The sequence below is a fragment of the Oncorhynchus mykiss genome, chromosome 1 (genome assembly GCF_013265735.2).
Source record: "Oncorhynchus mykiss isolate Arlee chromosome 1, USDA_OmykA_1.1, whole genome shotgun sequence".
In the NCBI taxonomy this organism is placed as follows: Eukaryota; Metazoa; Chordata; class Actinopteri; order Salmoniformes; family Salmonidae; genus Oncorhynchus; species Oncorhynchus mykiss.
In genome coordinates, this window is record NC_048565.1 from 17,147,213 (window position 1) to 17,165,623 (window position 18,411).

The 18,411-nt window shown below is 43.4% G+C and overlaps 1 protein-coding gene across 2 annotated transcripts in view; it reads right to left on the reverse strand.

Annotated features, from left to right (window-relative positions):
* LOC110493506 (phosphatidylinositol 3-kinase regulatory subunit gamma) overlaps window positions 1–18,411 on the reverse strand; it is a 32,686-nt gene that overhangs the window by 6,691 nt on the left and 7,584 nt on the right. The window contains exons 2-10 of one of the 2 annotated variants that reach the window (XM_021567862.2): window positions 15,788–16,515; window positions 7,222–7,314; window positions 4,989–5,063; window positions 3,626–3,766; window positions 3,141–3,330; window positions 1,712–1,797; window positions 1,320–1,425; window positions 1,062–1,160; window positions 703–883 (exon numbers count right to left, since the gene is read on the reverse strand). In XM_021567862.2, coding sequence (XP_021423537.1) covers window positions 703–883; window positions 1,062–1,160; window positions 1,320–1,425; window positions 1,712–1,797; window positions 3,141–3,330; window positions 3,626–3,766; window positions 4,989–5,063; window positions 7,222–7,314; window positions 15,788–16,112 — 1,296 coding nt within the window. In that variant the 5' untranslated portion in view covers window positions 16,113–16,515. The remainder of the gene's footprint in view (window positions 1–702; window positions 884–1,061; window positions 1,161–1,319; window positions 1,426–1,711; window positions 1,798–3,140; window positions 3,331–3,625; window positions 3,767–4,988; window positions 5,064–7,221; window positions 7,315–15,787; window positions 16,516–18,411) is intronic. The other variant, XM_021567934.2, reaches the window with a different exon arrangement.

Sequence of the window (18,411 nt, forward strand, 5' to 3'; positions counted from 1 at the left end):
GGAAGCTTGGCCCCAGTGATGTACTGGGCCGTACGCACTACCCTCTGTAGTGCCTTACAGTCAGATGCCGAGCAGTTGCCATACCAGGCAGTGATGCAACCAGTCAGGATGCTCTCGATGGTGCAGCTGCCAAACTTTTTGAGATCTGGGGACCCATGCCAAATCTTTTCAGTCTCCTGAGGGGGAAAAGGTTTTGTTGTGCCCTCTTCACAACTGTCTTGGTGTGTTTGGACCATGATAGATCGATGGTGATGTGGACACCAAGGAACTTGAAACTCTCGACCCGCTCCACTACAGCCCCGTTGATGTTAATGGGGGCCTGTTCGGCCTGTAGTCCACGATCAGCTCCTTTGTTTGTTTGTTTTGCTCACATTGAGGGAGAGGTTGTTGTGATACAACCACAGCAAGATGTTGAGCTATAGAACACTCAATGTATAGAGGGGCAGCAAGCAAACCTCTCCTCACTTAAACATCATTGTTTGATAACATTTCAGACAAGCTATTGCAGTCCTCTTGGGGATGCCATGGGTTTGGGATTTTCCTTAACGCATGTGCCATAAGAAATGTAAGGCCTTCCAGAAAGAATAAGGGTGCTGTTCGAAGGCTGCATTCCTTTTCTCATATCATCTATTTAAAAACCAAGTAACCCCATTGACATAAGGCCCAGAAGTCAAACCAACATTAACAGAATCATTCTACTACCTGCTGATATTTGGAGATGGGGTACAGTAGCCGTGAGTCCAGCTTGGGGTTGTACTGGGCCAGCGACTCCTGGTGATAATGCAGGATGAGCTCCACCACAGAGGAAAAAGTCAGCGGCTCAGAGAAGCCGTACCTGCCGCCTCGGTGGAAGATCTTGATCAGCTTGTTGTTTCCTCCTTTTCTAGAAAAGTCCAGAGCAGTTGAGCAATGTTACAGAGCTTCTGTGAAAGTCTCTGGAAGCTATCCAAAGTGGTGAAACGTCATTGCATTTGAAACAAGTGACTAGGGAGTACTTGAAGATTATTTTAAGAGAGACAAACTAGTCTCTTTTAGACAGACTAAATTATCAATACCCTTACCTGAGAGTCAATGTGTATTCTCCTTGCACCTTGCTTGAGGCGTCTCGGACCAAGAAAGTCCCATCCGGCATGTCTCTCATCTTCTCATTCACCTCCTCTCTGGAAAAAAGATCATGATTACCTCACTAAAGCTGGGTGAGTAAGATGAGTGACAAGTGACAATCATTTCTTCTTGAAACAGAAGATTGTGGTCTCAACTGTATATAACCAAGTGTGGACATTAACACTGGATTCATTATATAGCCAGATAAATTGTACCTGGAAATGTCTCCCCAGTACCACTCTGCATCGGCCATCTTGCTGCCGTCTCCATTGATCACAGAGGATGCCATGGCTTTGGTTTTGGAAGGTTTGGGAGGTAGAGCTGTCAAAGGGACCAATAGGTGGTGGTGTCACAACACAGTGGGACATCCATTCAAAATGGACCCAAGACATAGAGGTGTTTTTTAGTGAGAGTGATATATTGTTGTGAGCTTGTGTATATAGCCTCATTATTGTGTTACTTTTTTAAAAACTTTTGTTTATTTAGTAAATATTTTCTTAACTCTATTGTTTGAACTGCATTGTTTGTTAAGGGGATTGTAAGTAAGTATTTCACCTGTTGTATTCGGCGCATGTGACAAACAACATTTGATTTGATTTGTGTTTACCTGGTGGCATTTCTTCCAGCTCCCAGGCCCTCACCACCAGCAGTCTCTCCAGCACCTGGGCAGAAACCTGACAATCTTCTTCTGACCTGGACAAAAATCAATACACTCCTACGTCAGTTCTTCAGAGTACGGTGGAAGAGTGGTTCAACGGGATGAGGCGAGTCATATTTTACAACAGTACAGGAGGGAGAGGTCAGTAACGTGGGACATTCGTTGGAGAGGTGTTGAGGGGACGTACTGTATATTTAGCTGACTTCAGAGAATAGTGTCCTTCCAGGAAAACAGATGTGTTATGGCTTCTATCTCAAGCTGGCTCAACCTGCAGACCATTTCTACAGCCAGACACTTTGTAGACTGACAACCGCATGAACTCAAGAGGATCCTGGTCATGTTGATGCATTTCTCTCTCCCTCTCTCTGTTGTCTGGCCAGTATTTCCTTCTCCCTCTCTCTGTTGTCTGGCCAGTATTTCTCTCTCCCTCTCTCTGTTGGCTGGCCAGTATCTCTCTCTCCCTCTCTCTGTTGGCTGGCCAGTATTTCTCTCTCCCTCTCTCTGTTGGCTGGCCAGTATCTCTCTCTCCCTCTCTCTGTTGGCTGGCCAGTATTTCCTTCTCCCTCTCTCTGTTGGCTGGCCAGTATTTCTCTCTCCCTCTCTCTGTTGTCTGGCCAGTATTTCTCTCTCCCTCTCTCTGTTGGCTGGCCAGTATTTCTCTCTCCCTCTCTCTGTTGGCCGGCCAGTATTTCTCTCTCCCTCTCTGTTGGCTGGCCAGTATTTCTCTCTCCCTCTCTCTGTTGGCTGGCCAGTATCTCTCTCTCCCCCTCTCTGTTGGCTGGCCAGTATCTCTCTCCCTCTCTCTGTTGGCTGGGCAGTATTTCTCTCTCCCTCTCTCTGTTGTCTGGCCAGTATCTCTCTCTCCCTCTCTCTGTTGGCTGGCCAGTATTTCTCTCTCCCTCTCTCTGTTTGCTGGCCAGTATTTCTCTCCCCCTCTCTCTGTTGGTTGGCCAGTATCTCTCTCTCCCTCTCTCTGTTGGCTGGCCAGTATCTCTCGCTCCCTCCCTCTGTTGGCTGGCCAGTATTTCTCTCTCCCTCTCTCTTGTTGGCTGGCCAGTATCTCTCTCCCTCTCTGTGTCTATTGGCTGGCCAGTTTTTTTCTCCCTCTCTCTGTTGGCTGGCCAGTATCTCTCGCTCCCTCTCTCCCGTGTCTATTGGCTGGCCAGTATTTATCTCTCGTGTCTATTGGCTGGCCAGTATTTCTTTCTCCGTGTCTATTGGCTGGCCAGTATTTCTCTCTCGTGTCTATTGGCTGGCCAGTATTTATTTCTCCGTGTCTATTGGCTGGCCAGTATTTCTCTCTCCCTTTCCCTCTGTGTCTATTGGCTGGACAACCCCCCCATACCGACATAGGTATTTCTTTAAATGTGAGACTGACCCAGCGGGGAGCAGCAGAGGGCTGAAGAGGAGTGCGAGGGTGTGAGGGTCCAGGCCATTGTGGGGCGAGCTCTGGCCCACTCGGTCCAAGTGTCTGAGCAGGTACTGCAGGGTGAGCAGGCCTGGCAGGGGCACGGCTGGGGGCTCCAGTGCCTTCAGCAAACGCTTGCCTGTCTCCTCGACAGACAGCTCTGGGAAATAAGAACCAGCAAGGAGACTGAGTGACAACCTTAGTGCCTTGGGTTTGAGACAATGGTAAACCGTCAACATTATTTTCTATCTAATACCAAATTCACATTTTGCTTTGTATTTCTAAGCCGATTCCAAAATATACACAATTCATTCAACAGTCACCTGATAGTGTGCTTCAATGATAGCTGTTTTTTTTGTTTTTGTTTTTGTTAGTAGAATATGCTCCTGGAATCACTTGCATCAGTTCTTAATGAGATACATGAAGAAGCATGTTAGTGCTAAAGATGCCGTTACCTGCTTCCTCTTGCAGGGCAATCTTCAGGCTGGGATAGACACACTCTGGGATGATGGGGGAGGGCAAGTCCTGCAGGAATCCCATCAGGGCCTCTGAGAGCGCCTGGACGTCGTACTGGCCCATCTCAGGCTCCGAGAGCTCTGTAAAAAGAACACTTTAGGTCGCTAATTCAGACACAGCAGAGTCTGTTTGTGTACATCGCTGGTTCTCCTGTTCTGTGGTAAGGTGTCCCAAGAGTTGTGCTTTGTGGCCAGAGTTTTTGGTGCGGCTAAGTGTGCTGTCTGGGAGACAGTGTCCAGACTAGTCCTATGACAGTGTCTGAGAGCCTAAAATAACAACCTCCTCCTCTTTCACCGATGCGACAGGCAGGCCAGACTGGCTGGGTGCTGCTTACTGCTCCGTCACGCCTCAGCTAGCAAACAGCTGTCTTAAAAGGCCTGCCTGGTCCGGTCCAGCTCTCGATCTGAGCAGATAGACAGTGGGGAGAGTGTCTGGCATGTGTGAGTGTGTGTGAGCATGGGGAGAATCTGGGTCGGTCTGTCTGTGGCATGTGAAAGGTGTGTTTGTGGGGGTGGGGGTGTGCATCTCAGAACATGCTGTTGACACTTGATCTAGCCTACATCGTCCTGTCTGCTCAAATCTTTGGGAGACCGTACTCAAACTCATTGTGGCATGGATGTTGCTAAGCAAGTCCCAGGTCACTTGATTCCTTGGAACACCCAAATGTTTACTTTCTCAAGTGTTCACTTTCTCCAGTCGAAACAAACAGTGCCATTTATATAGATAAGCACAGAATAACAAGCGGAACGAACTCGTAGAGCCAATTATATTGCAATCAATGTAAAATCGGTCACGGAGTGAAAATAACACTCCCGAGGCTGTCCTCACTCTTCAGTACAGCGGGGCTCACAGAGAAGTGAAATAATGAAGTGCAATATATGCAAGATAGTTTATTTTGTGTGGGGGGGAGGCACAGCATCCATCCGTCTCTTTGATCCGTTTGAACAGACTGGCCTATTTCTCTACACAAACAAAGGCTGTGTTAATGGCCCACTGCTGAAATAGAGCAAAGACAAACAGAGCATGTAGTGTACCCTACAGGAACCACGAGGACAGCATGGTCATCACCCCTCTGAGTTATTTTCCTAACTGAACTCAATAGGCAGGGCTATAGAATGAACAGCACCACAATCATTGAAGTCACAGGGTTCGGAGTAAATTACTTTTTATCCTACAGGAATGGATGACTATCCGACGATGGCAACAGACTCTATCAACTTGTACAGCTCAGCAAGAGTTGACTGTAAGAACAATAAATTAATGCACAAGCATAATGTGCAAGAGAGAAAAAGAGGGTCTTACCAAAATTCAGGCTCTGTCTTTGACCGCCAGCAGCCAAGGAGCCAGACTTCCTGTACAGCGTCTCGCAATCCAAACCTGCAAGAGTTTGACACACACACACAGTTAGCGCACCCTTCTGAAATAGTATTTTCTCTCCTGGCATGCCTCTATTAGTGGATCAATTAGTTACACGTATAAACATCCAAAATACAGCTCCCAGAGCTGAAAATACAAGACTGAGACGCTAACTGAAACGTTTCAGCACTAACCTGGCCTTCCACATGCTACCTGGAGGCCCAGGAGACACTTTCAGGAGTGCTAAGTCTGAAAGGTCAAAGATCAGACGGAGAGAGGAGAGGGCCTTTTCTCAATTCGATTTGCTCAACTCCTGCGTCCTCTCAGGGAACGTGGACGAAACATGTGGTTGTATGAAAAGCAAATTACCTTTACAGGGGTGGATCCCAAAATAAATATGTAAAGAGATAAAAACAAGGACGGACTTTTGCCCAAATGAGGAAAGGCAGAGGAGAGTTCCTATCAAAGCCAGGGTGTCTTCTCTAGCAGCAGATCCACCTTTTAAATGACACTGTTTGTAGACCATGGGGATCTAAGTGGACCATGATCAAAGTTAAATACATGTATGTATACAGTGCCTTCGCAAAGTATTCAGACCCCTTGACTTTTTCCACATTTTATTACATTACAGCCTTATACCACAATAGATTTTTTTTAAACACATAATGACAAAGCGAAAAACATTACATTTTTTAAATGTTGCTAATTTATTAAATATAAAAAACAGAAATACCTTATTTACATTACTATTCAGACCCTTTGCTATGAGATTCAATATTGAACTCAGGTGCATCCTGTTTCCATTAATCCTCCTTGAGATGTTTCTAAAACTTAATTGGAGTCCACCTGTGAAAAATTCAATTGATTGGACATGATTTGGAAAGGCACACACCTGTCTATATAAAAGGTCCCATAGCTGACAATGCATGTCAGAGCAAAAATAAAGAAAGCCATGAGGTCAAAGGTATTGTCCATAGAGCTCCGAGACAACATTGTGTCGAGGCACAGATCTGGGGATGGGTACTGAAAAATGTCTGCAGCTTTGAAGGTCCCCAAGAACACAGTGGCCTCCATCATTCTTAAATGGACGAAGTTTGGAACAACCTAGACTCTTCCTAGAGCTGGCCACCCGGCCAAAATGAGCAATCGGAGGAGAAGGGCCTTGGTCAGGGAGGTGACCAAGAACCTGATGGTCACTCTGACAGAGCTGTAAAGTTCCTCTCTGGAGATGAGAGAACCTTCCAGAAGGACAACCATCTCTCAATCAGGCCTTTATGGTAGCGTGGCCAGACGGAATTCACTCCTCACTCTAAAAGGCACATAACAGCCCGCTTGGAGTTTGCCAAAAGGCACCTAAAGAATCTCTGGTCTGATGAAACCAAGATTGAACTCTTTGGCCTGAATGCCAAGCGTCACGTCTGGAAGAAACCTGGCACCATCCCTACGGTGAAGCATGGTGGTGGCAGCATCATGCTGCGTCAATGTTTTTCTGAGTCAGGGACTGGCAGACTAGTCAGGATCAAGGCAAAGATGAACTGAGAAATGTACAGAAAGATCCTTGATGAAAACCTGCTCCAGAGCGCTCAGGACCTCAGACTGGGGTAAAGGTTCACCTTCCACAGGACAACGACCCTAAGCACACAGCCAATACAAAGCAGGAGTGGCTTCGGGACAAGTCTCTGAATGTTCTTGGGTGGCCCAGCCAGAGCCCAGACTTGAACCGATCTAACAGATGCTGTAATCGCTGCCAAAGGTGCTTCAACATAATACTGAGTAAAGGGTCTGAATACTTATATAAATGTAGTATTTCGGTTTAAAAAAATATATAAATTAGCAAACATTTCCAAAAACCTGCATTTGCTATGTCATTATGGGGTATTGTGTGTAGATGGTTGAAGGGAAAAAAAACAATTTAATCAATTTAACAATAAGGCTGTAACGTAAAAAAAAGGGGGAAAAAGTCAAGGGGTCTAAATTCCTTCTGAAGGCACTGTACAGTACATGTCATGCATAAAATATATTCTACCAAAGCATTAGTTTACATGCAAGTATGGATAATTGATACATTAATGTCACATCGAAAGTACTATGTGGCATATTTCCAGGTCAATGCTGCTGCTTCTCTTGTCAAATGACTTGTACTAAACACATCAGATTCAAACGTGTTCCGATATCACACCTTTTTTCTCAATGGCCTCTATCAACTTCACCAAAGTGGGGAGGGCATTTTCTGGGGGTGGAAAAGGCTGGACAAACTCTTGAGCTGAAGTCCCTGGAAGACAAATAGGATAGGATACCCATTAGGCCTTGATCTTGTTTAAAATAATTATTACAGCAAATCTGTAGCAATCAAAGACACCAAACAAAGCTCAATCAAAATTACAACAGCCCCTTAAATAACTTTTAATCTTTTCACAACAAATACCCAGTTTAATTTTCTTTCAGGAATTTCACTCCACTCCATTGCAAGGCCATGTTTCACCACAGCCCTTAGCGTGAGGAGGGTTTTTCAAGTGTCTCAGTGTAACACAATGAAGGATTTTAATTAAAAAAAAACCCTGAACAGGCATAACCTCCGGTGGCAGCGCGCCAGAGCCTCATTTTCAGACCCACTGTATAAGCTTGGCACCCCGTGCCTCCTGGCAGCACAAGCCTAAACCATGTCTGATCATTTTGGAGTTCACAGAAAGTACCATGTCAGCACATTCCCCCTCTCTGCTGCACGTTAAAACATGGAAAATTGCTGCCCAGCTCTCGAGTTCCCTCCTGTATAATGTCCGCCCCACCCCCCTGCTTCTCTGCAGCCTTCACTCTTCCGAGGGTCGCCTTTGCCAAATGCTCTGGAACCTAGCTGCTGTACAGTGGCTGAGTATTGCATGTTTGAGTCAGTCTTGCTAAGTCGCAACTGTACAATACAAAACCAAAATAAATATACAATAAAAAAAACATATTTGCCTGTACTACAAACAGTGCATTAGACTACATACAGTAAGGTTATGTTGAAAATACTATCGACATATGAAATGGCTTTCAAGAACTGTGTGTGTGTGTGTGTGTGTGTGTGTGTATAAAGTTCAGAAATTAGTAGTGAGCTGAGGACTCATAAGCCAAATAATAATATAAATCCTCCACAGAACAATCTCAAAGACAGAGGACTCAAACAAAAACACAGCTCAAGAAGTTGTAGGCCTACCCTACCGACTGCATTGACCATCTGAAAATATGCCTATTGGCCACTGCACAAAATACTGCCATAATTAAACCCAACATTTGCATGTGAGAGGGCAGATTGGACCTAAGCATATTAAACGCATTGTCGGAAGAAAACAATAGCCCTAGATGTAAAAACGTGTTTTTGTACAGAAAATGTTTTCTTCAGTAGTGACTATGACTAGGGCTGTTGCGGTGACTGTATTACCGCCACACCGGCGGTCACATGAAGGCATTCAAATTGCACATGACCATTTAGTCACAGTAATTAGGCTTCTCCAAGCTCTGATGCTGCAGATGGTCATTAGAGGCCTACCAAACTTGCAAACTGCCTGGTACTCAGCACTCTATTGTCCCTCTAACCACTCTGACATTAAATGCAAAACACTTCATGAGAGCCCATGAGCTCATGTTGCAAAACATTTCTATAGGCTATGCAATTGTGTTAGAAAACAGGGTGATGGCCTCTATTAAAAAGAGGATCCCATCAGCTTTCTATAGGCTAGGCCTACTATATTTATTTATCAACTTTCCTAATATTAAGCACATTGCTTCTCTTTACAACAGGAGTATAGCCTACCTGGCTGGCATGAAAATGAACCACAGTGAAAAGCAGTTCTCCATTCGCTATTTAAGTACATAGATTACATGTATTTTTTCCACGAAGCAGTGCGAAGCAGTAGGCCTATGTCTACACCACCGTGAAAATGTCAGTTTTTATACAGTGCCTTGCGAAAGTATTCGGCCCCCTTGAACTTTGCGACCTTTTGCCACATTTCAGGCTTCAAACATAAAGATATAAAACTGTCTTTTTTTGTGAAAAATCAACAACAAGTGGGACACAATCATGAAGTGGAACGACATTTATTGGATATTTCAAACTTTTTTAACAAATCAAAAACTGAAAAATTGGGCGTGCAAAATTATTCAGCCCCCTTAAGTTAATACTTTGTAGCGCCACCTTTTGCTGCGATTACAGCTGTAAGTCGCTTGGGGTATGTCTCTATCAGTTTTGCACATCGAGAGACTGACATTTTTTCCCATTCCTCCTTGCAAAACAGCTCGAGCTCAGTGAGGTTGGATGGAGAGCATTTGTGAACAGCAGTTTTCAGTTCTTTCCACAGATTCTCGATTGGATTCAGGTCTGGACTTTGACTTGGCCATTCTAACACCTGGATATGTTTATTTTTGAACCATTCCATTGTAGATTTTGCTTTATGTTTTGGATCATTGTCTTGTTGGAAGACAAATCTCCGTCCCAGTCTCAGGTCTTTTGCAGACTCCATCAGGTTTTCTTCCAGAATGGTCCTGTATTTGGCTCCATCCATCTCCCCATCAATTTTAACCATCTTCCCTTTCCCTGCTGAAGAAAAGCAGGCCCAAACCATGATGCTGCCACCACCATGTTTGACAGTGGGGATGGTGTGTTCAGCTGTGTTGCTTTTACGCCAAACATAACGTTTTGCATTGTTGCCAAAAAGTTCAATTTTGGTTTCATCTGACCAGAGCACCTTCTTCCAAATGTTTGGTGTGTCTCCCAGGTGGCTTGTGGCAAACTTTAAGCCACACTTTTTATGGATATCTTTAAGAAATGGCTTTCTTCTTGCCACTCTTCCATAAAGGCCAGATTTGTGCAATATACGACTGATTGTTGTCCTATGGACAGAGTCTCCCACCTCAGCTGTAGATCTCTGTAGTTCATCCAGAGTGATCATGGGCCTCTTGGCTACATCTCTGATCAGTCTTCTCCTTGTATGAGCTGAAAGTTTAGAGGGACGGCCAGGTCTTGGTAGATTTGCAGTGGTCTGATACTCCTTCCATTTCAATATTATCGCTTGCACAGTGCTCCTTTGGGATGTTTAAAGCTTGGGAAATCTTTTTGTATCCAAATCCGGCTTTAAACTTCTTCACAACAGTATTTCGGACCTGCCTGGTGTGTTCCTTGTTCTTCATGATGCTCTCTGCGCTTTTAACGGACCTCTGAGACTATCACAGTGCAGGTGCATTTATACGGAGACTTGATTACACACAGGTGGATTGTATTTATCATCATTAGTCATTTAGGTCAACATTGGATCATTCAGAGATCCTCACTGAACTTCTGGAGAGAGTTTGCTGCACTGAAAGTAAAGGGGCTGAATAATTTTGCACGCCCAATTTTTCAGTTTTTGATTTGTTAAAAAAGTTTGAAATATCCAATAAATGTCGTTCCACTTCATGATTGTGTCCCACTTGTTGTTGATTCTTCACAAAAAAATACAGTTTTATATCTTTATGTTTGAAGCCAGAAATGTGGCAAAAGGTCGCAAAGTTCAAGGGGGTCGAATACTTTCGCAAGGCACTGTATTTAGTTGCCTTAGTCTTAAATGCTTTGTTTTAGAGTTCCTGAGATGTTGAGCAATCAAAAAATAAAAAATAATCACATTTCAGCAATTGAACTCTCAAAGTCTCTGCTAGTCTCACAGTGGCCATTCTAATCAGTTTTCTTCTACTCCAGTTGCTTAGTTGGATGGAAGAATTGTGGAGAAAATGAAGAAACCTGGACACCAGGCTTTGGGCTGTGTCACTCCCTGTGTTCCCGTACACCACTGCCTGCTCAACCCAATTCGTAGAACGGTCCGTCGTCACTCCCTGTCCCAAGGCTGGGTATCTTTACTAGTCCATTGGCTGCACTTAATGGTATGTGTCTCCTGCAGACAGACTAAATATAACTAACATAGGTCCCGCCAGTAAAATAAGCCTTTAACATTCCCCAATTAAAATAATGAGAATGTAGAGCATGTCTGGAAACTAAATTATACAGCATGGGTGAGTCTTTTTCTCCAAGGACGAAGGTAGTTTGCCTGGGCTTTAAAAAAAAACGGTCTAAATTGCATGTCAAGTTCATATTGCACTCAATCCACCTACAATATCACAAACTATCCTTAGTTTGAGGACAGGGGCTTTGCCTAAAGCCAAATTTAAAATACCTGAAGTACGTATGCAATGCAGGAATACAATTAGGCCTGTCCTGAGTAGATAGGCCTAAGTTGCAAAAATACACAGAAGTGTACAACCCAAAATGTATAACTCGATGCAACTATGCAGGGAAGCCATTTTGCGTAACTAATTGTGTTGTGTACATACGTTAGGTATAAATTAGATTTAACTCCCAATCAAATTGTGTCAAAAACATTTTTCATCATTCATTTCAGAGCAAATTGTCAGTAATGACTAAATAGAAGGAAAAACTACTCTACAACCCATGGCATTTTAGAGACATAGAAAGAAAAAAAGAAAGCAAGTATGCAATTATGCAAGAGTAGCAGGGCTGCAGCAAAGAGAGGGGACATGGGGAAACCTGTCCAAGGCTAACAGGTTGGAATGGGCAGCTGTGGGTACCATTTCCATGTCTCCTAGCAGGCCTGTGGCCTGAAGAGGAACTGAGCTGACCTGCCCTCCTACAGAGAATGAATAGAAGGCAAATATTGAAGCAGTGTCACGTGACTGCAGAGGAATGTGCTGCTTCAGCAGAAAGCTCCCCTACCTGCTCCCTTTCCAGACTGACCTGGTGCTTTTCCAAGCTCCCAAAGCAAGCAACACAATTTACTGCCTCCAGAAGGGGAGCAACAGGCAGAAAACTGAAGTACAATGGGAAATGGAAGGTGGGCTGATACTATGTGAAGACAATAATTATGGGTAAATAACAAAATACAAATAAAAGATAAGCGGACATCACAGATTTAAAAACAATTTAAAGAGTAAAATCATCTAGAATGTTGAAAAAGTAGACAGGGTTTGTTGCTCTTGTAATCCTACGTACTGTATTCTTGTATGCAGAAGTTAATCATTAAACCTTTTGTCATAACACTATTTTCAGAACACTTCTGTTGAATGAATCTATGACCTTGCTTGGGGTGTTCATATTTAAACACAACCCCCAATGTGGGGAGTCTGTGGTGTATACAGTGCCTTCAGAAATGATTCACACCCCTTGACTTTTTCCACATTTTGGTGTGTTACAGCCTGACTTAAAAATGTATTCAATTTAGATTTTTTTTGTCACTGGCCTAAACACAAATACCCCATAATGTCAATGTGGATTTTTTTTTTTTTTTTACAAATTAAGAAGAAATGACAAGCTGAAATGGCTTGAGTCAATATTTATTCAACCCCTTTTATGGAAAACCTAAATAAGTTCAGGAGTAAAATGTGCTTAATTAACAAGTCATGTAAATTGCATTGACTCACTCCGTGTGCAATAAGTGTTTAATAACATATATATATATATATATATATATATGTAAATTTCAAACACAGATTCAATCACAAAGACCAGGGAGGTTTTCCAATGCATCGCAAAGAAGGGCACCTATTGGTAGATGTGGGGGGAGCTGACATTTGAGCATGGTGAAGTTATTAATTACACTTTGGATGGTGTATCTATATAGCCAGTCACGACAAAGATCCTTCCTAACTCGGTTGCCGGAGAGAAGGAAGGAAACCACTGAGGGATTTCACCATGAGGGCAATGGTGATTTTAAAACAGAGTTTAATGGCTGTGAGGAGAAAACTGAGGATGGATCAACAACATTGTAGTTACTTCACAATACTAGCCTAAATTACAGAGTGAAAAGAAGAATGCTTGTACAGAATAAAAAATATTCCAAGACATGCATCCTGTTTACAACAAGGCACTAATGTAATTCTTCAAAAAATGTGGCAAACCAATAACCTTTTTTGTCCTGAATACAAAGTATTATGTTCGGAGCAAATCCAATACAACACATTACTGTGTACCATTCTCCATATTTTCAAGCGTAGAGATGGCTGCATCATGTTATGGGTATGCCTGTAACCATTAAGGATTAGGAGTTTCAGGATATGGAGCTAAGCACAGGCAAAATCCTAGACGAAAACCTGGTTCAGTCTGCTTTCCACCAGACACTGGGAGATAAATTCACCTTTCAGCAGGACAATAACCTAAAACACAAGGCCAAATTTACACGGGAGTTGCTTAACAAGAAGATGGCGAATGTTCCTTAATGGCCGAGTTACAGTTATGGCTTAAATCTACGGCAAGACCTGAAAATGGCTGTCTAGCAATTCTATTTTATTTTTTTTATTTCACCTTTATTTAACCAGGTAGGCAAGTTGAGAACAAGTTCTCATTTACAATTGCGACCTGGCCAAGATAAAGCAAAGCAGTTCGACACATACAACGACACAGAGTTACACATGGAGTAAAACAAACATACAGTCATTAATACAGTATAAACAAGTCTATATACGATGTGAGCAAATGAGGTGAGATAAGGGAGGTAAAGGCAAAAAGGCCATGGTGGCAAAGTAAATACAATATAGCAAGTAAAACACTGGAATGGTAGATTTGCAATGGGAGAATGTGCAAAGTAGAAATAAAAATAATGGGGTGCAAAGGAGCAAAATAAATAAATAAATAAAATACAGTAGGGAAAGAGGTAGTTGTTTGGGCTAAATTAAAGGTGGGCTATGTACAGGTGCAGTAATCTGTGAGCTGCTCTGACAGTTGGTGCTTAAAGCTAGTGAGGGAGATAAGTGTTTCCAGTTTCAGAGATTTTTGTAGTTCGTTCCAGTCATTGGCAGCAGAGAACTGCAGCAGAGAACTAACAAACTTAGGGAGGAGGCTTCTAATGTTAACATGCATGAAACCAAGGCTATTACGGTTACAGAAGTCGTCAAAAGAGAGCGCCTGGGGAATAGGAGTGGAGCTAGGCACTGCAGGGCCTGGATTCACCTCTACATCGCCAGAGGAACAGAGTAGGAGTAGAATAAGGGTGCGGCTAAAAGCAATAAGAATTGGTCGTTTAGAACGTCTGGAACAGAGAGTAAAAGGAGGTTTCTGGGGCCGATAAAATAGCATCAAGGTATAATGTACAGACAAAGGTAAGGTAGGATGTGAATACAGTGGAGGTAAACCTAGGTATTGAGTGATGAAGAGAGAGATATTGTCTCTAGAAACATCATTGAAACCAGGAGATGTCATTGCATGTGTGGGTGGTGGAACTAATAGGTTGGATAAGGTATAATGAGCAGGACTAGAGGCTCTACAGTGAAATAAGCCAATAAACACTAACCAGAACAGCAATGGACAAGGCATATTGACATTAAGGAGAGGCATGCTCAGTCGAGTGATCAAAAGGGTCCAGTGAGTGGAGAGGTTGGTTGGGGGTCACGGCGATTTAGACAGCTAGATCGGTAGCAAGCTAGCATAGGAGCAAGTTAGCATAGAATGGAGGTCTGTTATTAGCCAACTCTTGCGTTCCGTCAGTAGATTAGTGGGTTTCCGTGTGGTAGAGGGGATTAATCCAAATCACACAACAACAAAAATAAAAACAACAGATATAGTTATAGAGGCCCAAGAAGAAAAATAAATAAATAAATAAAAATAAAATAAAAATTGTCCGATTGTCTATTCAGATAGCAGCCGATAAGATAGCCAACGGCTAGCAGGCCGCAGATGGGCGCCCAGGCAACGTTGCGCCGGAGGAGCCAGCCGGACAATTCCCTCGGGTAGACAACGTCGGCAGTCCAACTGTGAAGGCCCGGTGGGGCTCCGCGTAGGCAGCAAAACGGGTCCGGATAAGTGACTGCAGCCCAGGAGTGATTGATGGAACTCTTCAGCTGGCTAGCTCCGGAACAATTGATGTTAGCTCCGGAATCGACGAAAGCCGATAGTCACACGGATAGCAGCTAGCTAGCTGTGAGATCCAGGTATGGATGTCCAGAGCCAGCGGCCGAAATCCGGTATGTTCCGTTCCGAGCCGCGCTGCGCTGCACCGCGCCGTACAAAACTGGCGATAGATTCTCGAGCCAAAGGACAGCCGATGACCACAAACCGTGGTTAGCTGAGTACTAACGATTAGCCAGTAAATAAGCTAACTAGCTTCTGAACCAGCTTCAGAGTAGCTTCTGGACCAGCTTCTGGCTAGCTCCCGGCTAGCTTCTGGCTAATTTCTGGCTAGCCTCTCGGAGGATTACAGATCTGAGGTAAATAATACTTTTTTTATATAAATATAAATTGGTGAAGCGGATTGCAGGAGAGTGTTCTGAAGATGAGTTTTTGGAAAATTAAAAATGTATGTGAAAAAAAAGTTGTAAATATATCTATATATTTATATACACAACAGGACGAGGACAAAAATACGTCTGAACTGCTATGCCATCTTGGGAATCGACGATGATCAATCAATGATCAACAACCAATTTGACAGAGCTTGAAGAATGCTCTTAAGAGACTTACCCAGAAAGATTCACAGCTGTAATCTCTGCCAAAGGTGCTTCTACAAAGAATTGACTCAGCGGTGTGAATAGTAAAATTAGATATTTCTGTACTTCATTTTCAATAAATTAGCAAAAATGCCCAAAAACATGTTTTCACTTTGTCATTATGGGGTATTGTGTGTAGATTGATTAAATAAAATGTTTTCCTCACCAATTTTGAATTCAGGCTGTAACAACAAATTGAGGAATAAGTCAAGGGGTATGAATACTTTCTGAAGGCACTGATGTCCTACCTTGATGTGCTGGGGGAGGCTGAGGCCTGGGGGCTGCTGGGAGGGGTCTCTGCTGCAGAGGCTGGTTGGGCACCACATACATCTTCACAGGCCCCACATACTGGACATATGTCCCAGGGAAGTCTCCCCTCTGCTTAGTGCGCTTGTTGACTCCCACCATCCATCCCAGGCAATCCGGGTGCTCCTCGTCCCCATCCTTGAGCCCAAGAGATGTCAGTGACGTCTTGCTGACGGTCAGTATGTCCCCTGGCTGGAGGTCAAGGTCCTCGTCCCAGTCTTTGTTATAGACATAAATTGCTATGAATTGGAAGCCCTCTACAGCCATGTGCAAAGATTTCCAACTATGATACACACTGACCAGGGCAGTGAAGTGCCAGAGTGTTGAGGATGTTAATTGTGATGGCAACACTATTCAGGAATTTTCAACTAAAACTAAGAAGCATGACTGAACTGTTGGTGTGAATGGTTGAAACTCAGACCTGGCCTGTGTTTGAGAAATAAAGCACTTTCTTTAGCTTGATCCCTCGGTGTAACCAGACAATGGAGCAGAGAGACGGCATTGGCAACATGCTCTTTGGAAAGACCCGAGACTTGCAGGTAAGAGCTGAACCAAAGTAGGGTTCTGATTTACACTGGTACGGTCTAGGAATGACAGGTGCAGGGCAGGCACTTCAGTGACTCTGAGCACGTCGTATTGAGAATCTTCCAAGTGTTCCTGGTGGAAAGGTCTACAAAAGACAAAAGGCATAGATTCAGAAGAGAATACATTAAGCACATGAAGCCAAATCAATTAGGTTTTTTTTCATTTAAAACCTGTCTAAACGGGGAGCTAAACATTATCCCATCCATTTATTCCCAAAAGGATACCCCACATATAAATCTATGAAACTGTCAACTGAAATGTAGAAAAGGGCTAGCCTAGGCCTACGTTCCCCTTGAATAATAAGCACCAAGTGTTCTTAGCCTCAGTCAACTATCACAGACACTCAACTAATTCAAATCTTATGACACTACTAACTTAAAGGGACACTGCGACATTCCTGCATTTGTTCTACTTCAAATCAAATTCTATTTGTCACATGCGCCGAATAGAACAGGTGAATAGAACACCTTACAGTAAAATGCTTACTTACACGCACTTAACCAACAATGCAGTTTTAAGAAAATACCTACAAAAAAGTAAGAGATTAGAATAATAAATTATTAAAGAGCTTCAGTAAATAACAATAGCAGGTCTATATACAGGGGGTACCGATACAGAGTCAATGTGGAGACTATATACAGGGGGTACCGATACAGAGTCAATGTGGAGACTATATACAGGGGGTACCGATACAGAGTCAATGTGGAGGCTATATACAGGGGGTACCGATACAGAGTCAATGTGGAGGCTATATACAGGGGGTACCGATACAGAGTCAATGTGGAGACTATATACAGGGGGTACCGATACAGAGTCAATGTGAAGGCTATATACAGGGGGTACCGATACAGAGTCAATGTGGAGACTATATACAGGGGGTACCGATACAGAGTCAATGTGAAGGCTATATACAGGGGGTACCGATACAGAGTCAATGTGGAGGCTATATACAGGGGGTACCGATACAGAGTCAATGTGGAGGCTATATACAGGGGGTACCGATACAGAGTCAATGTGGAGGCTATATACAGGGGGTACCGATACAGAGTCAATGTGGAGACTATATACAGGGGGTACCGATACAGAGTCAATGTGAAGGCTATATACAGGGGGTACCGATACAGAGTCAATGTGGAGGCTATATACAGGGGGTACCGATACAGAGTCAATGTGGAGACTATATACAGGGGGTACCGATACAGAGTCAATGTGGAGGCTATATACAGGGGGTACCGATACAGAGTCAATGTGGAGGCTATATACAGGGGGTACCGGTACAGAGTCAACGTGGAGGCTATAAACAGGGAGTACAGGTACAGAGTCAATGTGGAGGCTATATACAGGGGGTACCGATACAGAGTCAATGTGGAGGCTATATACAAGGGGTACCAGTACAGAGTCAACGTGGAGGCTATATACAGGGGGTACCAGTACAGAGTCAACGTGGAGGCTATATACAGGGGGCACCGGTATCGAGGTAATATGTACATGTAGGTTGAGTAATTAAAGTGACATAATAACAGAGAGTAGCAGCAGCGTTGGGGGCGGGGGCGGGGGGGGGGGGCAATGCAATTAGTCTGTGTAGCCATTTGATTAGCTGTTCAGGAGTCTTATGGCTTGGGGATAGAAGCTGTTTAGAAGCCTCTTGGACCTACAGTGCCTTGCGAAAGTATTCGGCCCCCTTGAACTTTGCGACCTTTTGCCACATTTCAGGCTTCAAACATAAAGATATAAAACTGTATTTTTTTGTGAAGAATCAACAACAAGTGGGACACAATCATGAAGTGGAACGACATTTATTGGATATTTCAAACTTTTTTAACAAATCAAAAACTGAAAAATTGGGCGTGCAAAATTATTAACATCAAAGCGCAAAAAAAAATAGAATTCAAATAAATCGCAGTATTGAATCGCAATACATATAGAATAGTGAAAATCGCAATACATATCGTATTGGCACCTAAGTATCGTGAAAATATCG